General features: G+C 44.4%; 1 protein-coding gene across 1 annotated transcript in view; it reads left to right on the forward strand.

Moving 5' to 3' along the window:
- Nucleotides 1–21,218, forward strand: part of LOC146862774 (uncharacterized) — a 1,246,959-nt gene that overhangs the window by 759,988 nt on the left and 465,753 nt on the right. Inside the window, exons 10-11 of the mRNA XM_085642072.1 lie at nucleotides 1,215–1,275; nucleotides 2,950–3,097. Of these exons, the coding sequence (XP_085498198.1) occupies nucleotides 1,215–1,275; nucleotides 2,950–3,097 (209 nt within the window). The remainder of the gene's footprint in view (nucleotides 1–1,214; nucleotides 1,276–2,949; nucleotides 3,098–21,218) is intronic.

Below are 21,218 nucleotides of genomic sequence, written 5' to 3' on the forward strand. Positions count from 1 at the left end.
GGAAAGAAAAAAATGAATCACTCAAGATTTGAACCAGTTCTTTTCAGCTGAATAAACAATCAGTCAAATGAGCGATCTTTGCACACTAGTTCTATGCAGCTCCTAGTTGCACTTAATTGCTGCTATGTTGTTATTTAATGCTATGCACTGCTGGGTTAGGCTCTACAATGCTGTCATGAACTATGTTATGTTATGTTGTGGTGTGCTGTGCTCAGAGCCAGACTGGCTGTAGCGGGCACCAGGCGTTTCCCTGGTGGGCCGTCAGGGTGAGGGCTGGTTTTGGACTCCTCCGGGGCCGTTTTTGTTACCGGTGGCCGGTTTTGCAGACAGGAGTGGTGCTTTCAACTAGTTCCCCCGCCCCCTCGCCCATCCCCGGGGCCAGCCGAGCTGTTTGCCAGGGCCAGTTTTGTATCCCCAATGGGCTGCCAGGGTGGGGCTGGATTTTAGACTCCTAGGGGCCGTTTTTGTTACAGGGGGCCGGTTTTGCAGCAAAGCTGCAATATCAGCCCCCTGTAACAAAAGCAATAGCGGTGAGACAAATGGGAGTGGTGCTTCCTAATAGCCCCCCTTGCCTCCCACCCAGGGCCGGCCAAGCTGTTTGCCAGGGCTGGTTTCGGTTCCCCGTCCGGCCATGGTTGTGCTATGGTAAGTCATGCTGGTCCATGATGGGTTATGATCTGTTGTGTTATGTTGCGTTGTGCAGTAATATGTTGTGTTATGCATCACAATTCTGCTGTATACAATAGTGTTTAGCTTATTCTTTAAAAATTCATACCTCTGGTTTCTACTTATTGGATTGTTGTCAGTTTGCTCTTGATTTTCTCATATAAATATTCTCAATTGTTCTAAACCTGTGTGGAGTCTTTTTGTGGTGTTTTCATTGTATTACTGTTGGAGTGAGTTGCACAGATTCTTTACACATTGCCTCTTTAGATAAGCTTGCCTCTGTGCCAAGCTACCAGAGGGTGAGCACAGGTTATCTTTTCATGTGTATTTAGCTTACACTTACTAGTGGTGGTTCCTGCTTGGACTGAGTGCATATCTCTGCTAATCAAAAACCCTATTTCTAACAGAACTGATTGCCATAGGTGTACAGAGGCATACTCTAAATGATTTTAAATTGCACAAATTCATATTTGGAGTGGATTTCAAATGGAATATCTCAGAAAAATGTGCATATGCAAAGTTAACGTTTTTACTTTTCTGTTTTCTAGGGCTGGTACAGCAGTTGCTTTAGATAGTTTCAGCTCTTCCTTCCTGGTGGTGGTCAAATCAGTAAGTTTACATCAGTTTTTAATGTTTCACTTGTACATTTTAAAGTGTAGACTATATTTCAATAATTACAGCCATTCCTGTAGGCATCATTCCATCCATCCAACCACCCTCACACCCACATATTCAGATCGTGCAACCACACGGACCTACCCGTAACGGTTCCTCTTTCCATCTGCCTGTGCTTTCCTCCTTCTATTTTATTTGAGTTCAATTGTGTTTTTTGTAGACTGTGATTCATTTTGTTGACAAACGGCTTATTAGCATTCGAATCAGAGATGAGAAAGATAAAAGCTAACTGTTCTGCCCAGGACAAGCAGGTGCGATGGTTAATTCTTATTGTTTATTGCAAGCCTGTGACATGAAAATGGGAAAAATAAATCCTCCACGTAAAGATGGCCGCCTTACGCTTGTATTGAAAACTGTTATTTCATTTTAAACTAATAAAACATAAGCATCATGTATATGGTTGCTTCCTAGCTGGCACGTGTGCTCAGAGCAGGCATCGAAAACCTTTTCAGTTTTATGCACATCACTGGAAAGTATGCTCCCTATTATTAGTGCAAAGAAAAGGTACTACTCTTCTTGAATTATTTTCAGCTGAAGACATAGTTCAAACGCAATAAGATTATAAAAAAAATAAAAAAAAGTGAAGGTATTATCCAACCGGACCGACATCAAGTTGCAATTCTTGTAAGGTGAATGTGCATATGTGATACGGCCTGCCCCATGATGTATGTTGCAGTAGTGGGCCAGGCCTTCTAAGGCTTGAGGAACGAGGCTCCGCCCACAATGTTTCTTCTAGAGGCCATCGGAATAGATGTCTGATGCCTCAGGCTTGCGCTGTGCTATGGAAGCAAAGTGCGCTGAGTACAGTAGCAGGAATCAGCATTTCCTCCCTGCAACATTCTTAAGGGATTCCTAGTTTTGCCCCTTTGGATAACAGCTAGAGTTGTGGTTTCCTATGAGCTCCTGCTTGTTATTTACTTTTTTGGGATCTTTTCCTCATAACCATTGCAGCAGGCAACCTCCTGCAACGTGAATGAGGTACAGCATTGTGCTTTAAGCGCACAACATGTCATTTCGATGCAGGCAGAAACACATAGTTACGCCCACATCAGAGTTCCAATAAAGTTATAAATGCATTGGAAAAACTCGACTGAGTCTTCCACCATCTTGAGGCATTTCTTGCTCTCATCACTGCTTCACCATTGGTTCTCATTGAGCGCTATGAGGTTATTGATCCGTATCGAACACCACTTACAACAAATGCCTGTCTGGGGTGCGCTGATTCCCAGCAGCCGGCCTGCTAGGTTCCCCCGCAGTTATTCCGGCCTATTACAAAGCCCCCGAAAAGAGAAACGTTGAGTGAAGAAATCGTATTTTCTAAAGATGCTCCTAGCTGAGCATCAGAAGGCAGTAGTAGGTTGTGCTCTGAAAGTGGGTTTAAGGGCAATATTGCTTTATAAACAAATGTTTGCCAGTTTTCTTGTACTCACAGCATTTTGCCAGTAGATATGTGATTTTTTCCTGTTTGTTTAAATGTACGTTTCAAAACTGGCCTGAAAGTTTGACAGTTTAACTAATACAACAATTGTGTGAATAGTGACGTGGAAAAAACTCTGTTATAACAAATAACGTGGTTTTTGTGACTCTTGTACATCTTTGCTTTGGCAGGGTCGATGCCTTATAGTAACGAAGCTAACCCAAGAGAGACGGTCTGCCTGCTCAAGTGCAATGAACAACTACTCCTCCCTTCTGAAGAAATTCCCAACGATACCATTCATCACGGAAAAGGCTGATTTCATCAGTACCTATTTAGAAAGTAAGGATTTCCCTATGTTATGCTGCCTGACATGGAAGTCGACTAAAATGAATCTTATTGATGTATTTTCTACTTAGCGATGTTAGGCCCTCTTTCTGGGTGCTGGATGAAATATCAAGTCGTGGGCACAAGTATTTGCACCTGATACCTGAGCCGAGTTGTGCAGTAAATCCATCAGGGGCAATTTGCCCGTGGCGATTTTATCTCCCACTCCAAGTTTTTGATATCAGTGAGTAAAATACCTTGTGGACGGGATTGCTCCACAGATTAACTGGAGGAATTTTTTTCAGAAAAATAGGACAGTCATTGTATGAAATTGGGCTACTGGTTTAGGGGGTAAAACCCGACCCAAGCAGCAACCACAACTTCGGTCAGGAGGAGGCACAAGCAATCCCCAAATTAACCTGTGCTCAACCCTCTGGTAGATTGGCACACAGCAGTGAGGCTTAATTAAGGCTTAATTTAGAGGAAATGTGTAAAGTATTTATGCAGCACTTCAAACAGTAGCAAAGTGAGAACACAAAACAAAAAAAATGCCACATAAATTCAGAATATTTTAATAAACAAATCAGGACCAAAACGACAAAAATCCATTCAAAAGAACCAGATATATATTCAGGTTTAAAGAGTTCAGTAAATATAGCTCCAAAAAGATCAAAGCACCAACTGTGGATATCTGGTTGTGCTGGACCAGGACAAAGTCACAAGTTCAGGCCTCTCGCGATGGAGCACCAGCCAGCTACTGGGACCCAGTTAGGCCTGCTGTACAAGAGTATCTTAAATTCTGGTTTGTGTAATGTTGTGTGGTCCTGCGTCGAGGATGCATTATAAACCGAGGCAATGTATCGGTTCCAAGGAGATGTGGAGCTGTGATGCGATGTCCCACTGTGTCATTGAGGATCCCATCAATTAAGGCTTGGATGCGAAGTTCGGCGTTGAAGATGTGGCGCACAGTCGAGGAGATGCATTGGCTCAAAGGAGCTGTGAGGCTGCGATGCGAGAACCTGTTACATCGTCTAGGCTACCGTCGACTAGAGATTTGCGATGCAAGGGTCTGCGTCGGGAAAGCTTCACACAGGCAGCAGTTCCGATGTGGGCTGCATGGTCGATGTGGAGTCCTTGTGTCGGGTGAAGCATCTCAGCAAAGGTGACACGTCAGTTCTAATCGGGTTGTGCCATAGAGCAGAGAAAATGCATTGGTTCTGCTAGATCCACAGATGGGCTGTCAGAGCCCCTTCAGGCACACTACCAAGGGTCCAGGAATGGGGTAGCACCATTTGACAGGGTAGAACGCACAGAGTGCAGAGTCCAGGTGCTGGGTTCAAGTTGGTAGGAGCCAACTAGCCCTTGCAGTCATTATGGGGGTCCTAAGTTCAACAAATGTAGGTACAGTCCTTCTCACCCAGGCAACAGGGCAGCAGGTCAGCACAGCAGGGCAGCAGTCCTTAGGAGCACCAGTCATTCAGCAGAGGAACAGTCCTTTCGAAAGCACAGCTGTCCTTCCTGGCAAAATGTCCACAGTTCCAGAAGTGTACTGAAGAGTTGGCGTCTGAGGTCCAATATTTATACCTGGGCCTTTCTGTTGCATGGGAGAAGCTTCTGGATGTTTCCCTTTGAAGTCCACAGGCATCCTAACCTCCCTGTCCTGGCTCCAGACTAACTACAAGGGGTATGCAGCCCTTTGTGTGGAAGCAGGACACAACCTATTCAAGTGTAAGTAGGGCTGCACCCAGCTCCCCCCTTTCATCCTGCCAGTGATGGCCCATCCTGGCACACCGAAGCGCTCTGTCTAGGAGGAATACACAAAGCTCCACTGTCAGCTACATCCAGTAATGTGACCCAGATACAGGCAGCAGGCACTAAATGTATAAGATTGGAAAATGCAGTGAGACTGTAATGGCAGATCTGAGATATGTTTCAAGCGCTACTTAAGTGTGTGGCACAATCATTGCCAGGGCCCACTAGTAGCATTTAATTTACAGGCGATGGGCACAGGAAATGCACTTTAGTAGGAGAGTCCTAAAGTCATCACAAACAAAGTCAGAAAAACAGGAAGGTTGAAGGGAAAATGTTATGGGGAAAACCAAGCCATGGATGCCAGGTCTAACAATCATGTTGAGAAAACAGTATATAGGTGATGTAAAGCTGTATACAGATCAAAAACAAGTAATAGAGTGATAAAAGTTCAACAGGATAAAGCCTGCAAGGAGCAAAAATGGACTTATTCAGGAGTAAGTGCAAGTCAACCTTGAATTTAAGTTCTCAATATTTGATATTGCCACTATGCTATTTTAGAGTCAGGATTGAGATGTTCTGGTCAGGTCTGAAAAATATTTCAAAGTGCTCCAGATGTTGCAGAAGATCGTGTTAAATAACATTCACCACCAAACAACACTTCCTGATTCGGATACAAAAAATGTGTTTTCTTGGTGCAAGACATGTATGCCAGTACAATCTACTCCCAGATAACAAGTGCTAGCCTAGGCGTTCACAACGGAGTGTCAAGAGGTGTGGCCAAGGAAATCTCTTGAATATATGAACACCCAATCATTTATAATTTATTGGGTGTTCACAAACAAGCATACAATATCTCATGATTAGGCCTGGGCTAAAATTTCGTTCCGTTCGCGGAAATTGCGATAATTTAAAATTTTCGCGTTCCGCGGAAAGCACAAAAATGTCAAAATTTCCGCATTCTGCAGCTTGGCGATAATTTGTTTCTTGCTCGCACTGTAAAATAATACATTCTCGCGCGCGCGCGATCGCCTTACCTGAATCCCTGCGTTCGCCGACAAGTTTTCTTGATCCGGTCGCGTTCTCCATGAGATGTTGTATTGTTTTTAGCCATTTGCGCTGTCTCGCGACAGTTCGCGCCCGCAGTGACGTCATGCGTCGCGCGATCACGTCTTTCTTCTCGCGATCATGCCCCACCAGACAACTGAAAACAAGATGGCCGCGCCCGCGAGCAACCACATGGGTAAGTTGGCGAGCCGCAACCATGCAGAAAATCTCGCAAACATGCGGGAAAAAAACTTCCGCATCTTCGCGATATTTCCGCGTGTTTGCGATAATTTTTAACATTTTCGCGATAATTTGCGAAAGGGGATTTCGCAAATTCCGCCCACCTCTACTCATGATACATCTCAGCATATCTCAGTTGAACCTGAACAATCCTGATGTATATGCTTCTAAAAAAAATGAACGTTTGAATTCTCATTTTTTAGATTTCTCCAGATCTCTTCTACATACTCCGTGCAATGAACGTGCTACTTGTGTGTAGGGATAGAAAAACAAATGCCTGAGTAATTTTTCTTGTGAATATGATTCACTTTCTTCTGACAAGTGTACTATTTGCTATTTCATCCAGTGGCAGCTGGCGACCTTTGAAGTCCTGTTGTGGGTGTAAGACCGTTTCATGAATTTGCTTGAGTGTGCACAAATATGGTAAAATTGTGCCGTTTCCAGCCCAATTTTAATTAGCCAAAGAGGTAGAGTTTTTAAAAGCATTTCTAAATGAACCTTTATAAAATATTTGAATGACTTCTCAGGGGTGCACGAAACAGGCAAAAAGTCTTGAAGAAATTGAAGGATCACACCAGGCATTGGTGGTCAGCTCTCCAGTTTGTCACTAGGAATATTTCGCCTGACGCAGACACCGTTTGTAAGGCGGCAGACGCTCTGAATTGGAGCTTGTGAACGAATAGAGGTTTTTCATGTATACAAACTAATTGCTAAAGTTTCCTCCTTGGCCCCCTTCCCCATGGTGATTTGTTGTAAACGTTTCAGGCGGAGTAGGTAGTTGCAGGCATCCATTACCAACTATGAGTGAAACATTAAAAAACTTATTTTTTCTTGAAGTAGAAGCCATGCTTCCTTTATGAAAAATGGATTACTTTAACAAAAAATCCTTATCTAAAACCAGTCACAGGCATAATGGTGTTGCAATTTGTGACCTATCTCCTGAATATTAACAGCCCTGACCCGTGCAGGTAAAAGTGGTGGGGTGGTGGACCAAGTGAGGGGGTGGCCGGGGTTTTCGACAAATGACGACGAGAGGAAATTCATTCTTTATTTAATTTCCCATCGTTTTTGTCTGTGGAAATCCTCCCCCCACTCTGCCCCACCACCCCACCGCTCTCACCTGCACGGGCCGCTGCTGAATATTAATGAGGTGAGTCGGACTGCGATAACTGATAAGTACATAGGTCTGGTCGCAAAAAGACTGGCAGCAAATTGCCACCTCCTTTTTCACCCAGTATAATAATGCATCTGGTGCGCGCACACACTACTTACTATGCAGTCATTAAAATTCAAACATTATGATTTTTTGAAAACTAAACAGGAGTTTTGTTACGTACCTCATTATGGAACACTTTCCAGATAAATACATAAATGAAGAAAAATCCAATTTCGCTGCTTCTGAACAAAATGGCTGCATACACAACTGCACCAATCACACGTGCAATTAACTTAAGTTTGTCTGAATGTAGTCAGTAACAAGCAGAAACTCACAAATTATTATTGTAGACCGGCACAAAAACTATAATAAACTATCAGAGAGGAACAGCTGTTCATGAATTTTGTAGTATAAGTATATCCTTAATTTCAGAGCCTACATCTTTGTGTTCATGGTGAAATTATGCTTAATTCCTGCTGTCTATTGCCGTTATTTCCTTGCAGAGATGTACCCAAATTAAGCCGCTGCCTACAATGGTGAGCAATAGATCATATTTTATCCCCCCCAATCTTCTTTTTATTTACTCTTGATCAGCCTATGTTTTTCTGCAAAGTATGTGTACCTCGTTAATAGCAAAAGACACACAATTGATGGACGGAATGCAGAACAAATCAAAACATTCACCCCCAGTCAAGATATCTGGGTTAATTCCATCATTCTTTTGCTCACCATGCCACCACAGTTCAGACCTGGCTATATGCAAATCAGTCTTGACCCTGTGCCTCATGGGAACAGTCCAGCCTGAACTGCCAAGCCAGGTCCTCCGTGGACCGGAAACAAGCATCATAGGACCGGCTTCAGGGTTTCATCCCTCATCAGCCAGGATAGCTTGAATCCAGTGGCACAGTGAGCCCGGGACCCACGTCTGGGCATACCCGGCGTACTTCGGGCGAAGAAGCAAAAGACACACAATTGATGGACAGAATGCAGAACACATCAAAACATTCACCCCCAGTCATCCCAAACTGCAAGCCAGGTCCTGTGCTCTCCATGCCACTGTAGTCAAGCTATCCTGGCTGATGAGGGGTGAAACCCTGAAAGCGGTCCTAGGATGCTTGTTTCCATTCCAGGGAGCACCGGGTCTGACAGTTCGGGCTGGACTGTTTCCATTGGGCACAGGGTCAAGACTGATTTGCATATGGCTGGGTTCAAACTGTTAGGGCATGGTGAGCAAATAAACAATGGATTTAGGCCCAGATCTCTGTACTGGGGTGAATGTATGACATTGTTCTGCATTCTGTCCATCAGTTGTTCTTTTTGCATTTGTCACCCCGAGTGGGACGGGTATGCCCAGACGTGGGTCCCGTGCTCTCCATGCAACTGGAGTCAAGCTATCCTGGCTGATGAGGGTGAAACCCTGAAACCGGTCCTAGGATGCTTGTTTCCAGTCCAGGGAGGACCTGGCCTGGCACTGCGGGCTGGACTGTTCCCATTGGTCACAGGCTCAAGACCGATTTGCATATGGCTGGGTTAAAACTGGAATCGCATGGTGAGCAAAAAAACAGTGGATTTAGGCCCAGATCTTTGTACTGGGGTGAATGTATGACATTGTTCTGCATTCTGTCCATCAATTGTTCTTTTTGCATTTGTTAATAGCAGGCAGCTGTTTAAATTGTGATGTTCCAATACTTCGTGTTCTTTGGCTCTGAAAATATGACTGAAAATACTGTAAAGCCATCCTCCCAGAAGTAGATGGGTCCTGGGAGGTTTTTGTTAGCACCAGAACAGAGAATTGTGAGCTTAGATTCGAGCCACAGCTATACTTATCACGTTCAGTAAACTATTTTAGCTAAGTTCTTTACGGTTAAAAAAAGCAGCACACATTTGTACGCAAGCTACTTGCGCTTAAAACCCAGTGATATCATGTACAGATATTTTGGGAGTTGGAGCAGCCCAAGTTTGTGTACAGGGTCACTTAAACCAGTACAGAATCTAATCATGCAGGCTCTGCCCTGTCAGCTAGAACCCTGTGCCCTTCCACATTGGGACTCCTGTAATCCTACAGAATCTACCTTCAAGTGGGACACTGTAGTTCTGTAGTCTCACAGTACTGTCAACTGAACACCCACGGATTCCACAAACTTGATTAAATGTAAAACGAAAATACAATATTAAAAAAATCAACCTTCTCCAAATCAGGTAAATGGGTGTACATAACGTCTTTTTTTCCATGGCTGTGTTTTTTTAGGTTGATATAAGGTTATGCATTGTACATGTCCATCATTTTAGTAGTTTAAATGTAAGTACAGTAAATATATAAGTATATTATGTTCTCACAACAATTAGAAGCCATGGTAGTTCAAAACGGTAATATAACTTCAACATAGCATTTACATGAAGTAATAATTCTAACTTAACCTTTGCATCCAACATCTAAGCCTCAAGCCACATGTAACCCACCACTATTTTGCCCCTGTTGGCATTCATAATAAGGTGTGTATCCTCCAGAAGCTACTTTGCACCGTCCCTTCTTTGGACAGCTCTGTGCCTTCTCCCTGTGACTGGTCGGGCTCAGGTGGATAGAAGTAGCCATCTATTTAGTGTTACAATCTCCGATTACGTCTGTGTGCCTAGGTAGTAGTCAGCTTACTATGTTCATGGGAGCAAGTCATCAGATTTGGACTGTAGTGCAAAGAGAAGTGAGCCCCAGCTGGTGGTGGCAGCTCCCCATCTTGTCTGGAGATATGTGCGTGTTGATACATTGATCACCCCAATGCTCCATTTGATCAGTTCTCGTAGCCAGTGTCTTATCAGTGTCTTATCAATGGGGGTGTGGGCGCTTTCCAGTGCACAACTCTTGCTCTTTACCAAGTTGCAGAACCAGATCTATACATTTAGAAGTATGTTTGGAATCTTCTGGTCTTGAGAACTGTCCTAGCAAGCATGTTGCTGCAGTGTTGGGGAGCAGTCTGCCTGTCCGGTCGGGAAACAGTGTGAGAACAGTCATCTAGTAAGGTACAATGTGTGGGCATTTCCACAACATGTGAAAAAACACGCATCTCTGTCCGGTATCAGTGGCACTCCAGTTGGAGCCCCAGGTATATGTTGGCTAGTCATGCCGGGAAAAGATAGGTACAATGCAGGTAACTGATATGTGTGAACTTGAAATGGTGGCTTCCTGCCATAGGTGCCTTTAAGTATTGTTGTTCTGATGGGCTGATATTAGAGTAGATAATAAAAGGGGTGATAAAAGAACTGAACTGGGGAAAAACACGAGGTCCAGATGGGCTGTTGTCAGAATGGTATCGAATGTTTGCAGGTACGTTGGCGCACTAACTGCTTCGGGCCTATCAGGAGGCACTAGAGGTAGCGGAACTGCCCAAATCCATGAGAGAGGCCATCATTATTTTCCTCCCAAACCGGGGAAGGCCCCATGTGACTGTAAATCCTACCGCCCACTGTTGCTATTCAATACAGATAATAGAATACTAGGCAAGATACTGGCCATGCACTTCAAGCGAGTAATTAGGTAACTGGTGGAGAAGGAGAAGGGCTCTAAACAAAAGGCATCTGGCCAGTGTCCTTGAGGCTGTTTGGCAGGGGCACCAATATGGCACTACTGTTTAAGATGATCAGGGAAATGAGATTTGGACTGCAATGGTCTCCGTATTGTACACCAAGCCTCTGACATGGGTTCACACCAACAACACTTTTTTGGTGGAGTGGGAGCTGGTCAGAGGCCCCCGACATGGTTTCCTGTTGTCACCTCTGCTGTTTGCCTTTGCCATTGAACCTCTAACATGCAGGTTACAGGAGGCGCTCAGTGAGTGGGCAATGCAAGCATGGGATAGCTGGCATGCAGTGACACCTTATGCTAACAATGTATTAGTATACCTAACTGTTAGACCTGCCATCTTGTCTTCGCCATACGTGAGCTACGATAGTCACTAGTTCCAGGACCATTACAGGTCCCATCCTAGAGGGGATGAAAAATCCAGTTTCCAGTGTTCATGTGCTATCCTCTTCTGACACAAGACAAAACTTCAATTCAAAGCCCTCAAGAAATCCCAGTTGGGGACAAAACGTGTTGGCTACGTCCAAACAAAAGAAGAACATTTAAGTATAAAAGAGAAGATCATGAATAAAAAATCTACTTTTAAAGAAAAAACAAAATGGAGTCTGTGCATTATGTTATCTAAATGTAACTCTACTGTATAACTGTATTTTATTGGCTTGTGTATTTTCTGTGGCAAGTAGTGGGTAATGTGTCATTTGTCCTGGGAGAATGTACAGAGTTGTCTCCTGTGTGGAAGACTAAGGTGACAGGTCTTCTGGATTCATGCACCACTGTTTCCTATGTTTAAGCCCACTATAGTGATTGGTGTGTTCTCTCATTGCCTCAGTCTCTTTTTGTAAATCACCAAACATGAAATGTTTCCCCTTCCCAATCAAAGCTAGCACTTATTAAATGTACTAAGGCAAGCCAATGTTATCCTTTTGGAGAGGTAGGCCTCACAGTAGTAAAATATGGATTTAGGGATTTTTTACTACCAGGACATGGAAAACAAAAGTATGTGTTCAACCGTGTAATTACAACAATACACCCTGTTGTATGGGCTACCTAGGGCCTACCTTAGGGGTTAAATTGCTAAGTCAAATTGGCAGTTCAAAACTGCATTCAGGCTACAGGGGCAGGCCTGAGACATGTATTTGGGGGCTACGTAAGTGGGTGGCACAATAAGTCCTGCAGTCCCATTAGAAGCATTTAATTTCCAGGCGCTGGGTATATGGTATACCATTCTACAAGGGACTTATAAGTAAATTAAATATGCCAGTAAAGAATGAACCAATTTCACTGTGTTTTAGGGAGTAAGCACTAGCACTTCAGCACTGGCTAGCAGTGGTAAAGTGTGCAGAGTCCTGAGGCCAACAAAAACACATTTCAGCAAAAAGTGGAGGGCAGAGGTAATAATCCTGGGGGTACCACCCTAAGGCTAGCAGGTCTAACACTCAGGCCACATGCTATAGTCAATAAAATAGGTCCATGGAGGACAGGGAAGATATCTATGACATCCAATAGACTGCATACAGTGAGATTTTTCTAGTGTTGTATTTTCACTTTATTACTGTTTGAAGTTCTGCATAAATGCTTTATGCATTGCCAATTAGTTAAGCCTGACTGCTTACGTGTCAAGCTACCTGAGGTTTAAGCACAGGTTAATTTGTGGTTTGCTAGTGTTTCACCCTGACACAAATTCTGTTTGCTGTTTGCATAGGGATTTGCCCCCATCAGCCAGTAACCCAATTTCCTTCAGAAGTCAAAATTGCCATGAGAAATATAGAAAAAGATTCCTATGAAACACAGAAACACAAATATTTTATTGACAAATCACACAAGCTATTAATAGATTCTGCAAATTCAGCATGGTATGGTCATGGTTACATTGGCAAATCAGAAACTACAACGTCATCTTCTACTAACTAATTTCTTAAGTTAAGAAAAAATCTTCCTCCTGCTCCCTCAGCAACTTCACTCTCGAGCTGCACAACACAAATGAAACATTTCTCAAACAATGGCTAATAGAATTAGCCCGTCTACACTAACACTTCCAGAGGAAGTCCTTGAAAATGATACTTTGGTTTTATGGTGGAAACTCCATTCGCAATACACGTTTTCTATTTTGTACAATACTGACACATTGATGTAATTCACGTAGTGCTCCATGGAAACAAGGGGAGAGATGGTTTGCAGTGGGACACTGTTTGCCAGGGGGAAATTAGTGGTAAAAAGTTAAGTAGAACACCAGAAACTACATCTAATTTAAAAATACTGGCATCTAACACAAAAATGTTACATAACTTTTCATAGCATTATTCACACTTCACAGGGCCCGATTAGGATGTTGTCCGGGCAGCAGTCCAACTGAATCGGTTTGGGAATGCTTTCCGAGCTACCCAGGTTCAGGGAGTCCAACCGACCGATACGGTGTGTCCGAACATCGTTCGGTCGGACTCCCATTGACTTCAATGGGAGCCTGTGTTCCGAACGAGAGCACAGGCTCCCATTGAGAAAAGGGGTGGCTGGGAAAAACCTTGCACCCTGTGGCAGGCAACCCATGGTGCCTGCCACACTGTACATGCATGAAAAGGGGAGACCCATGGGTACCACATGGGCCCGATTTGGAGGGCCCAGGTGAAGGGGGGCCTGCTACGGGCCCCCAAAGTCAGATTCCGGCAGCCGATCCGTGTTGGAACAACCGACTCAGAAAGGCAGTCCGAATCCAACATCCTAATTGCTCGTATGGAAACGCGACCCGTAGACCCGTACAAGTCAGCTCCAAATGACACCGTTACTCCGAATGTCGTTGGGAACCGAGTCAGACAGTTTGGATGCTTTTGGGACATCATGATCGGTCATCCAGAAATGTGTACGAGTCAGTCGGGAACAAGGCTTCTGGATCAGATTTGACCGACTCGGATGCCGTTCGGAGGCTTTCTGGACGGCATCGTAATTGACCCCTAAGTGTCATTGGAAACTTGTTCTAAGTGCAAAATCATTAGTTCATCGGTTACGCCTCTAGGGCACATGGGAGAAATATTAGCACACCCATCTGTAACAAACCAAGTGCTCTTACCTTTTTAACACCTGACTACAGCAATTGCAACTTAAAGCGGTATCACTATTTTTATTGACTTTGGATCTGTTTGAGCTAGAAACTATTTTTTTTAAGCTGCAAGTTATGTAACAGATAACGTCTTATGGACAAGTGTTGTAAATCCGAATGTATGTTGAAAACACCACAGCTGTAAAATCATATAATTCCAATAGCCGTAGTGAGCATTCTGCATTTACTCCAACCTTTCTTGGTGGGTTTTCTTTATAGCACTTGATGTTTCTAGCCAATCTGACAACAGATTTTCAAACATTCTGGTCCTATTTCACGTGTGTTTTTTTCCAAAGCATCTGTGATTCAATGAGAACTTTTCTTTACGCTGCATCACATGTACTAATCTTGTGCAGTGAAAAAAAGTAATTTGCAATTATTTGTAGAAAATCTGGCTTCTGAATGTCAGGGAGGCAGAATTTTCCCTGGAAACCTTATGAATGGTTGCAAATGAAGGGTTGGAGGCCTGAGAAAGACTGCAGACCTCTAACCCTACATTAATCTTTACAAAATCCTGTTATTACAGACCCTGTTCCAGTCGCGTCCAGCATGACTCCTGGGTGGGGGTTCGCTCGGGGAGGGGGGTCATATGGGGAGTGCGATGGCAGGCTTAATTTAATAAGATTTAATCTTCCCGACGGCCGGGTCCCGTGTCGTCTCTGCTCCTCTCCTGCATCTGCCAGGAACAGGAAGCCGGCAGCCAGGCTCCCAGTCCCACCCCTAAGCCAATCACAACGCTGCAAGCAGTGTTGTGATTGGTCAGGAAGTCGCCCAGCCATGGGCTAATGGCCTGGCCATACTCTCCATGTAGGCAGCATTGCAGCCTGCATGGAGAAGGGCAGAGTGTGCATGGCTAGTTTGGTCGGCCCTGGAGGGCTGACCAAACCAGTCATGTGCACTTAGGAGTGGGCACACCACTCCTCCCCTGCCCAGCCCTGCTCACAGAGCAGTCCTGCCCACCTGCCCGCCCGACCGCAACCAAACCCTTCTGCTTTCTTGCAGTGCAAGAAGCAGAAACATAAAATGATAGTTATTACCATTTTATGTTTCTACTTCTCACACTGCGAGAAAGCAGTGGGGCAACACTCCTCTGCCCTAGTGGATGAGCCGCCCCTGCCCTGTTCTGCATTTTAAAACATGGAGCACAGTGTGAAAGGAAATTTGGCGGTGCATGTAACATTCCAATGGACTGCGCCCTCTTTCCTTCAATGCCCTCATCTGACATACACATAGCAGAAGTGTTCCTTAAAGGCAGTTCCAGTTCTTTGCGACCATAGGAGCATGAAAAAAACATTGATACATGTTCTTGTTTATCATAAGAAAAAGGTGACACCCCTTTACCACCCCTTTTGGTTTGAGAGCCTCCACGACTCCCAGCGTGGACATTGTGGTCCCTAGTTAATATTTTGAAAAAGGTTGACTTGATCTACAACCTAATAACGAAAAAGGCCAAGTTAGTTTCCTTGTGAAAAGCTCTTTTGAGTTAAATATTTAGTCACACTTACAGTTTGCAAATAGACATTGGCAAAGTCAGAAAGTCACACCTTTAAGCTTTGCCAAATGTTCTTTGGCATTGCTTTTCAATGGCTATTGCAGATGCTGAAAAGCAGAAAATCCTCAATGGAATTATTTAATAAGCATGCATACACCATCACACGTGCACATATGCCCCATGATACTGCAACTGCACCGGTGTGATGATGTATGTGCAATGCTTGCATTACAATGTATGCACATGTAAGTGTCATTGTGCTAAAATTGCCATTTATTTTCTTTTTTAATTTACTGTTCCAAGTTGGCAGTGACCCATCCATGAGTGTTAATTTAAAACAATTAAATTAAAACAATATGTAAATGTGTGAAAGCTCATTATTTAGAAAGGTGCAACTACGCAGCAAATTGCAGCTGCAGACCCTCCAAAAAAGAAGAATAAATAAAAATGAACAGAAAAAGAAAAACACAATGGGAAGGGGCAGGAGAGCAATGAGGGAGTGTGAGTTTGGAGGAGCAAGTACATGCTGCAAAATGAGAAAATCAATGGAAAGCATCAGGTGGCAGATGAGCAAAGTAGGAGCTTTAAAAAAAAAAGAAAAACAGGTAGGAAGGGGCAATGGAAGGAATGGATCCGATTGGATGATTGGGCCAAACAGAGAGAGAAAGGGAAGCAAGAATGTGAGAAGGAAAGCATGAGATGATATGCTCCGGGAGAGTAACAAACACAAGAAGGGGGAGGAAAGTCATCAAATAAGAAGCAAGCCAACCAATAGTAAACAACTAGCAAACTCAAAGTCCACTCTAATATTAGTATTGCACACACACAGTGTATGCAGTAGATCTTCAGCTGCAGACAGCTGAAAGCTGTGTAGAGGCGAGGCCTAAAAATGTACGAAACATAGTCACGTTCTGACCTCTCCATAAATAAGTAAAATGGAATTGTATTTTTTCAGTAAGGTAAGAAACTCTTGCTAATCCAAGCATCTCTACATTAAACATATAGCAATCTACCACTTACATCTCCCATAATTCTACAGAACCACACTCGGATCACAAACAGTCAACACCTCTGCTTTTTTAAACCACGACATTGTGTTTTAAAAAAAAAAGAATAATATCATTTATGTGACTGATTTTTTAAAATCTTCTTGTGAGAATTATTATTTAGGTTTTTCTTCCTTTTGAAAGCTGCCTTCAATTTCCCCCACATAAACATCACTGGAGGATAGGAAGTGCAGAGCTCTGCTAAAGATTTACAGGACAAAACCAGAGCCTCAATTCACAATGATTCAAATGAACATATGGTAATTTGGGGACCAATTCACAAAGAAATTTGAGTACATGTAGTAGTATACCTGTAGTATTACTGCACATGTCAGGACAAAGCCATTGATGGGTACTTGAAGTAGTTTTCTTACAGTAATACTTCACATACACATATATGTCTTTGTGAATTCGCCCCAAAGCTTCGAATATGATAAAATAAAAAATAGTTGTCTTGCGTGCCAAAATAGTAAGCATTTAAAAAGGAAGCGACCACATCCAAAACATTTATTTAGGGTGACCTTAAAGAGTATGGGAACAATTCACAAAGGCATCTTTGAGAAACTGAAGTAACACTGCAGGAGCACCACCTCACATAATCATAAATGCCATTGTGAATTGGCCACTAAGGGCCTAATTACAACTACGATGGTCCAATGGACTGCGGTAGCTTTGGTGGCAGTGCGGGCACCACCGCACCGGTGGTCTGACTGCCCTATTACGAGTTTGGCGGTTGGCCCACCAGAGGACTCCTGCAACCGTCGGGGATCCGTGATCCCTTGGTGGTGTTGTAATGGTGTGAGGCCACAGCACCGCCAAGCATATTACGAGTTTCCTCATAGCCCTCTTTTTCATTGCGGTGAGCCCACCATGAAAAGGGTGTCGGTGAAGAAACTAAGGGGACCCCACCGGGCCCCCTGTAGCCTCTTGGCCAGGGGATGCATGCAGGGAGGCACATGTTGTGGCCTCCTGTATGCATGCACCCTCAGTTCCTACACGGCATGGACTTCACAACATGGTGCAGTCTATGATGTGCAGGAACGTGCTTTGGCGGTCCCACGGCGGTGCTTTTCGAAGGCTCACATATGAGTCTTAGAATGGCACTGCCGTGAGACCACAGAGCACCGCCCGACAGACCAGGAATGTACTTCTAATCTGGCGGGTGATGTGTAGACGGGTTTGGCGGTCTCCCAGCCAGGCGCAGTTGAGGTGGCCCGCTGGGAGATTGCCAATCTTGTAATCAGACTCTAAGTGTTTTTCATTTTTTTGTCTGTTTTCCACTTGGTTGCCATCATCATCTCACTTCATTTACGATCTCATTTCGAGTATATCTCCTTTCCAGTTGTACTCAACACACAATAGTGGATCAACTGTAAAATCGGTAACTCCGCTGATGTGTCACTAAAGAGCATAGACTGCTTTAGCTTTCTACTGACCATTGTTTTTTTCTACAATATGTATCCTTTTTACAAAGAAACATGCACATTTCAAGGTACTCGTTTCTTTGTTTTCCCATTGATTATCTGTGCTTTTTGATTTATTCCCCTCACCATTAAAATTTTAGGCTCATTATTTCCCTTAGGTCAGGGTTTTCCTCATTTATATTTTGGCGTATTACAATGTTAAAGTTGAGGATTTATATTTATTTCTTCAAACATTGTATTTATTTCTCCCAATAAAGAAATCCTGTCTTTTACTTTGTAGAGGTGTTGGCATTTTTTCCAATTCATTTATTTATATGCACAGCTAAATTTTGATCAGAAATGTTTTACAATCAATCAATCAATTAGGGGTTTGTATAGCACAACTACTCACCCGTGATGGTCTCAAGGTGCTAGAGGGGTGGCTCCGAAGGGTGCTGTGGTCATCTGAAGAGCCAGGTCTTAAGGTCTCTCCTGAACTGGAGCAGTGTATAGCTTTGCCGGAGGTGGAGGGGGAGGACATTCCAGGTCTTGGCTGCGAGGTAGGAGAAGGACCTTCCCTCCGTTCTGGTCTTGTAGATGCATGGCAGCCAAAGAGAGGTCGGCTGATCGGATATTTCTCTTGGGTGTGTGGAAGGAGAGGTGGTTGTTCGGTATGCTGGTCTGATGTTGTGGAGGGCATTGTATGCATGCGTGAGGTGCTTGAAGGTTATTCTTCTTTCGATAGGAAGCCAGTGGAGGTCGCGGAGGTGTTGGGTGATATGGTTGCGGAGTGGGGTGTCTAGGATCAGTCTGGCTGCGGCGTTCTAGACTGTCAGGAGGACTAAAGAATCTAAGTGATTGTACAGGAAACATTTTACAAGCAGTAAACATCTGGAATAGAAAGATATTTAGTAAGGTCTGATGAAGTCAGAGATGCGGACGCATCAGATCTGACGAAACACGTGTTGGCTATTTTTGCTACCTGGAGAAGATTGTAAATTGTGAAGGAGAGATGAATAATGACCTGTGATGAAAACTTCTCAAGAATAAAACATTGGAGTTGAAAGAAGATGGATTGGACTTTGATTTTATAGTACACACTTTGAGGTGCTCAGGATCACTTGTATTTTGTTGTAGGACCAGATTTTTCTGGTTCATTTTAGGGGGTATGAGTGGCTTCCCTGCTTCCTGGGAGCACACAAATTGATATTGCTAGATTTGATTGTGGGCATTATTAGAAATTATTGCGCACAGAGCCTTGCCACATTCAGCTTTGGTTTTTCTGTTAGTGATGAAGGCATGTGTGACCGTTTTTCTGGATTCGGAAAGGATCAATCAGAATGTTTTCCAGAGTATGCAGAGGGAGTTGAAGCAGGCCGAGGATATGGCGTTGATCAGGCGGTTCATGGTGAGTGATGAGTCCAGTATGATGCCGAGGTTTCGTGTGTGGCCTGTCGGGGTGGGAGGGTTTCCGAGGGTGAGGGGCCACCAGGTGTAGTCCCATGCTGAGAGGATGGAGTCATGGTTGAGGACTTCTGTTTTCTCTGAGTTGAGTTTCAGGCAGCTGTCCTTCATTCAGGTTGCAACGGCTTTCATCCCTTCTTGGAAGTTGTGCCTGATGTTGTTTGGTTCCTTGGTGAGAGAGAGGATGAGCTGAGTGTCGTCAGCATAGTACACGATGTTGAGGTTTCAGATGATGGTTGCGAGGGGGGCATGTAGATGTTGAAGAGGGTGGGCTGAGGGAGGATACCTGGGGTACCCCACATCTGGTCTTTGTTGGTTCTGAAAGGTAGGGCGGAAGTCTGACTCACTTAGTTCTGCCTCTGAGAAATTAGCATATCCAGTCTAGGGCCTTTCCACGGATGCAGGCGTCATGGAGTCTGGTGACTAGTGTGCGGTGGGAGATGGTTTTGAAGGCAGCTGAGAGGTCCAGGAGGATGAGGGCTGCCATTTGGCCCTGGTCGAGGAGGTCGCAGATGTCAGCGAGTAGGGTGGTCTTGGTGCTGTAGTTGCTACGGAATCTGGATTGGGATATGTCCAGGACATTGTTGGTTTCGATGAAGTTTTGCTTGCTGGGTGTTGACGGCCTTTTCGATGACTTTGGCTGGAAATGGAAGCAGTAAGATGGGTCTGTGGAGGGTTTCTTCAGGTGAGGGATGACTTTGTCGTATTTCCAGTTATCGGGGAATGTGGCAGTCGCGAGGGAACAGTTTATGGTCCGGCCTAGTTCGGTGCAATGGCTGTGGCTGATCTGTGGAAGATGTGGGGGGACAGGGATCTGAGGGTGCTCTGGAGTGGATGCTCTTCATGATCTTTAAGGTGTCTTCTGTCGTGAGTTGGTGATGTGCTGTGGTGGCTGTTCTTTAGGCAGTGCGTGTTTTGGGGGTTTTGCTGTTCTGTCATGTTTTTTTCCATTCGTCACAGGATTGCTTGGATTTTTGAAGTGCATTCTTTTTTTTTTTTTTTTTTTTTTTTTTTTTTGAAAAACCTTTATTGATGTTTCAATCATTTACACGTATGGGCCTACAACCCCCCGGGGCCGGCCGCTAAATAATCAGGATAATAAAAGCGAATGTCAACACAGGCGGCACCTCGGAGAGCGAGGTCTTCAGTCCAATATAGTCCGGCCAATAAGCCGCGCAGGTAGGACACCAGGAGAGAAAGGGTTTTTCATTTTATGATGAAACGAAAGAATAGGATCAGGTGCCAGACAATTTGCCAACAGCGAGAAGGGCCAGGATAAGAGACAAACAATAAGCAGCAATACAGTGAGGCGATGGCGCAGGCGCGAGAAAGTACGGATGGGGAGAAACATCAAAGATAGTTGCGCCCACTGGTCCCCGTACCTAAAGCCCAGCGAACCCCCCAGAAACTGTGGCACACATGAAGAGCAAACGATTCACAATCAGGGTGGTGTATCGCACTGATCCCAGAAAAAGAAAGCTAAAAGAAACAGTGAAGAAAGAGGAGGCCATGGAAAAAGAGATAAAGACGAAAGAGTCCCCTCCCCCATCCCCCCACCCTGCACCTCTGCGAATGAGTATGGCCCCACCCCCCAGCAGTGTGCCTGTCGCCCTGGAACTAGACCCGAAATATAGAAGAGACAGGGAAAAAGAGAGTGAGAAAGGGCCCCCCCAGACGGGTGGGCGGAGAGAATATAATAAATTGGAGGAGGGCCATCAAAACATACCCCCGGCTTCTCCCTCCCGCACGGTGAGGTCTCCCCCCAACAAACAATTAGCTGTACTAAGCCGATCATATCAACAAAAATAGGAGGGGGGGGGGGGAATGGGAAGCATTACACACCAACTGTTCGAATGACCCCGGGAGCGCACAAC

Source organism: Triturus cristatus, chromosome 2_2 (assembly GCF_964204655.1).
Source record: "Triturus cristatus chromosome 2_2, aTriCri1.1, whole genome shotgun sequence".
NCBI lineage: Eukaryota > Metazoa > Chordata > Amphibia > Caudata > Salamandridae > Triturus > Triturus cristatus.